General features: G+C 49.6%; 1 protein-coding gene across 2 annotated transcripts; it reads right to left on the reverse strand.

The window, feature by feature from the left end:
* Positions 1 to 644: 644 nt before the first annotated feature.
* LOC125531321 (pathogen-related protein-like) lies at positions 645 to 2570 on the reverse strand. 2 transcript variants are annotated; one of them, XR_007293155.1, is made up of 4 exons: positions 2380 to 2570; positions 1929 to 2294; positions 1198 to 1821; positions 938 to 1096 (listed from the first exon to the last, which is right to left on the reverse strand). XR_007293155.1 is itself a non-coding variant. In XM_048695732.1 (3 exons), exons 1-3 carry the CDS (start codon positions 2512 to 2514, stop codon positions 1741 to 1743), a joined length of 582 nt encoding a protein of 193 aa, XP_048551689.1. In that variant the 5' UTR covers positions 2515 to 2550; the 3' UTR covers positions 645 to 1740. The 2 variants fall into 2 exon arrangements, 1 of the variants encoding a protein (XP_048551689.1); XM_048695732.1 differs by having other exon boundaries at positions 645 to 1821; positions 2380 to 2550.
* Between the last annotated feature and the right edge of the window lie 1539 nt (positions 2571 to 4109).

The raw sequence follows: 4109 nt of genomic DNA on the forward strand, positions 1-4109 counted from the left end.
GCATCCAGGTTCCGCTATTGGTTATTGATCGGAGACGTGTCTCGGTCATGTCTACATAGTTCTCGAACCCGTAGGGTCCGCACGCTTAAAGTTCGATGACTGTTATATTATGAGTTTATGTGTTTTGATGTACCGAAGGTAGTCCGGAGTCCTGGATGAGATCGTGGACATGACGACGAGTCTCGAAATGGTCGAGACGTAAACATCGATATATTGGATGACTATATTCGTACATCGGAAAGGTTCCGAGTGATTCGGGTATTTATCGGAGTACCGGGGAGTTACGGGAATTCGCCGGGGAGTATATGGGCCTTATTAGGCTTTAGGGGAAAGAGATAGGAGAGGTTGGGCGCCCCCCCAAGGCCTAGTCCTAATTGGACTAGGGGGAAGGGCTGCGCCCCCTCCTTCCTTCTCTCCTCTTTTCCCTTGCCTTGACTCCTACTCCTAATACATGGAAGGACTCCTAGTTGGACTAGGAAAGGGGGAATCCTACTCCCGGTGGGAGTAGGACTCCCCTAGGGCACGCCATAGAGAGGGCCGGCCCCTCCCCTCCTCCACTCCTTTATATACGTGGCCAGGGGACACCCCATAGACAGAACAATTGAATTTCTAGATCCCAACAAAAACAATGCAACAACCGGAGCTAGAAATTCAAATGATGACAATGTGAAGCAAGTCAACATGGCTTTGGACTCCAATCTCATTTTGGTTCAGCCAACCACTTGTGTATAGTAAACGCAAAACTTTTTGACGCTTTCTTGGATCATGGACCATCTATATTAGAAAGAGCCCTCACTGCGAGTGGTATGGATAGAGTTCGGCTGCACATACTTCTTGTGTTCATAGTAGTATTTGTGGATTTTGTTTACCAATACTTAACACCCTTTTGCTCGGTTCCACAAATTGGATACATGCTTGTGGCCAACCAAGATTCACATAACAACACATTCTCATGGCTTGTGAATGCCGGACCTCTTGCCTTTGGTTCTTTCCTTTTTACGATGTTTGCCCGACTTCATACATGGGGAATTGGTATCAATAAGTCATAATGCATAGACTCTTGACCATCATGTATCATGTCCATCATAAATGTGTCCTACAATATGCACCGCAATGAAACTACATCCCTAGATTTATCCAATGGCATGTGCAACAAACGAAGCATGCGATTCAATGTCATATGGGGCAAGAATGTACCTGGTCTTGGTCGGGCATATCGTTGAATAACAGGTGGGCCTGCACGGCGCCGACGTTTCACAATGTTGTCCGCAACCTTTGGAATTGCGGCGACTCCTACATTGTCTCCGCGGTAGCGACGTCTTCCGTCCAGCCATCCGGGATGGCCCATTTGGGTGGTGGAACAGAGTTTGGCGCCTTGTTATTTCACGGCGGACGACACGGAGGCGGTTGCCAGACTAGACATACATATATCCATGTCTCTAGCCTTCTCCGCCACTCCCCTCTCCGCAGCTACCGTCTTCGTAACTTCCTTACGCGCTGCCGGTTGCGCCAATCTGTTCGAGCGATGTTCTCCGCCTTGCAAGAGACGATGGTCGGTACCCCCACATGGAGGCGGTGGGGGACGGGGTGCTCGGTGTCGACATCTACGATGCCGGACAAGGACAGCGGCGTGGACAGGGAGCAAAAGTGGATGAAAGCGACAACTCAAACGCAAGAAACTGAGGACGAGAGTGGGATGAGGGCGATCGATTTGGTGGACTTGGTCAATTTGAAGCCGATTTAGGATATCAAGAAGCTCGCGAGGAAGTTGCCACGCTCGTAGAAGTACTCGGCCTTCTCCACCCTCGTGTCGTCGTCAACCTATCATCACATTGTTGCACAGAAACGCGACAGTGTTTTCTCGGTTACTGGTTTACTGTAAATCTGAACTTTGAATGACAATGATACACGAGTACTGTGGAACTCACGTGGAAAATGCAGACGCCAAAGAACTCGACGCGGTGGCCGTGAGGGGGGTGGCCCTTGAACGGCCCCTCCATGTAACCCCAGTGCCGGAACTTGAAGGCGACCCTCGGCGGGCCGCTGTACACGTCCAGCACCTCGATGGCGAAGCCCCTGGGGAACGCCGTGAGGAACGTCGACATGCCGGAGTCGACCGTCTCCTTGTCCGGGTCGTAGATGCGGTGCTCCGGCGGCAGCTTGGTCGCCAGGAACGCGTTGTAGCCGCCGATGGCGCTCTTCTGGTCCTCGGGGCGCACCTTGTGGACCATCTCCATCTCCCAGCTTTTGAGCAGGCGCTGCACCTTCTCTTCCAGAGACCCCTCCGGCCATTCCTGTTGCACTCGTGTTAACCATGGAAGAACTTTGGTGAAGCATTAGTAGTGAAGAAACATGTCGTGTGGACAGGTTTAGTGGTACCTTGGTCCTCTCTTCCTCGAAGAGCTTGTTCACCAGGTCGTAGTTGGGAGGGGCTCCATGCCTCCACACGGTGTTCTTCTCGCCATCGCCGTGCAGGAACGACCGGTACTTGTCTCCTCCTTCAGCAGAAGCCATAGCTAATGGCGTTCGGCTCAATTCAAGGGGCAACGTGGGTTATGTTTGGATGAAGACTGCAAATCAAATAAACGATTGATTCCCTACTTGTAGGAAAAAAACAGATGTAGACACTAGAGAAGAAGAACCACATCATCGCACACGTCACTGCTGGAAAAAGGACTAGTAGGAGTATACCCACCAATCCAAATATCCAATCCGCGACTCGTCCCTGTAGCAGAGGCGCGTCCACTCATTGTTGCTAAGTCTGCAGTGAAGTTTGTTTTTTAAAACTGATCGTGGAAGTGAGTAAAAAATGTTAAATCCAAAGAACCAAATGCGCAAGCGTACAAGCAGCTGGTTGCGGCGTTCCCTTGCATGTTTTGTTTCTATCGCTATTTCGTGATCGCCAGCTACTATCCCCTTATCCCCTCTTTTACGCCAGGCTGGATTGATTTACATTTGCTGTAAAACCATATTTATTTTTAGATTTGTTGAATTTGTTGGCTGTGTGCATCGTGCTATGTAGTGGCCGGGCATTCTTTCAATGCAGTTGTATCACTTCGATATATTAATTGAATAAAATATTCTTTATAAATTAAGTAAAGGTTCTAGGCCTGGTGGCTATGGTCACTGCCATCTGAACCGGTTTTTTTTAGTAAATTCCATCTTCTGTACCCTAAGTTTCAACTTTGTGACAATCTACCTCATTTAACAGATTTTCCATCTTTTTACTCAACTTAATCAAAAATGTTGCCACTTTTTAACCCATGTAGATTATTTTCGTTCTAACTGGTTGGCTCACTTTTAATCTGGTCAATCGTTTTTCACTATTTTTCTCTGTTTTATTTTTTTTCTTCCAACCGCACCCACGCGCCCATCCGCCGTAATGGCGTACGCTGGGGGAGGTGGGTTGCTGGCTGTCACCTCAACCATCATTTGCATTGTTCTCGTGGATTTGTTTGTCCTTATCCAAAGCACCGCATGGAAGACGCAACGAAACCTATGGGTCGTTTACTATGGGCACTGGGGGGAGCCGAGTTGGTTGGTGTTCGATTTTGTGTTAGGTGTTTCGCTAAACTGACATCTGGGATCTCTGAGGAGACGCACAAGGTGTGGGCCATGTAAAGGTGATAAGGGTAAAACAAAGAGTGGGGCGCGGCAGTGGTGACGAATCAACCACGGCGGGGACAGGCCGGAACGAGTAAGAAGAATGCGGTAACTGCGATAGAGGGCTTCCTCAGTTGGTTCCTTCCATGGAGTTGCTCAGTGAGCCTAGTTGAAAGGTATTACACATCTAGCCGCGTAGAGGGGTGGACTTTGATCACGTGTTCGAAGGCCAGGACAGTGGCAGTAAGAGGGTGTTGCTGCGGCTGAAAAACTTCACCTAGAAGAAGAAGAGGTGCTCCTGGTTGTGCCGGCCAATCGTTTGCTCATTGTTTCGAGATGAGGTGCTTCAAGGGGCTCGTCGAAAATGTCATACATGTCGGGGCCAAGGCTCCTTTCTTCCTCGGCCTCCGGATCACAGTCGTCGTGGTCGGGGTTGGCGTCATCGTGATCTTTTCATCGCCGGTGACGTCGCCATCATTCTGGTTGTCGGTGTCGTCCTTTGCTGC

This window comes from Triticum urartu, unplaced genomic scaffold (assembly GCF_003073215.2).
Source record: "Triticum urartu cultivar G1812 unplaced genomic scaffold, Tu2.1 TuUngrouped_contig_6957, whole genome shotgun sequence".
NCBI lineage: Eukaryota > Viridiplantae > Streptophyta > Magnoliopsida > Poales > Poaceae > Triticum > Triticum urartu.

Excerpts from the sequence above, each read along its gene's own strand:
- LOC125531321 (XM_048695732.1), bottom strand. The coding sequence starts at position 2,514 with ATGGCTTCTGCTGAAGGAGGAGACAAGTACCGGTCGTTCCTGCACGGC. Across the intron at positions 2,295-2,379 it reads TCGAGGAAGAGAGGACCAAG|GAATGGCCGGAGGGGTCTCT; the intron begins GTACCACTAAAC and ends CGAGTGCAACAG. Across the intron at positions 1,822-1,928 it reads TTGGCGTCTGCATTTTCCAC|GTTGACGACGACACGAGGGT; the intron begins GTGAGTTCCACA and ends ATGTGATGATAG.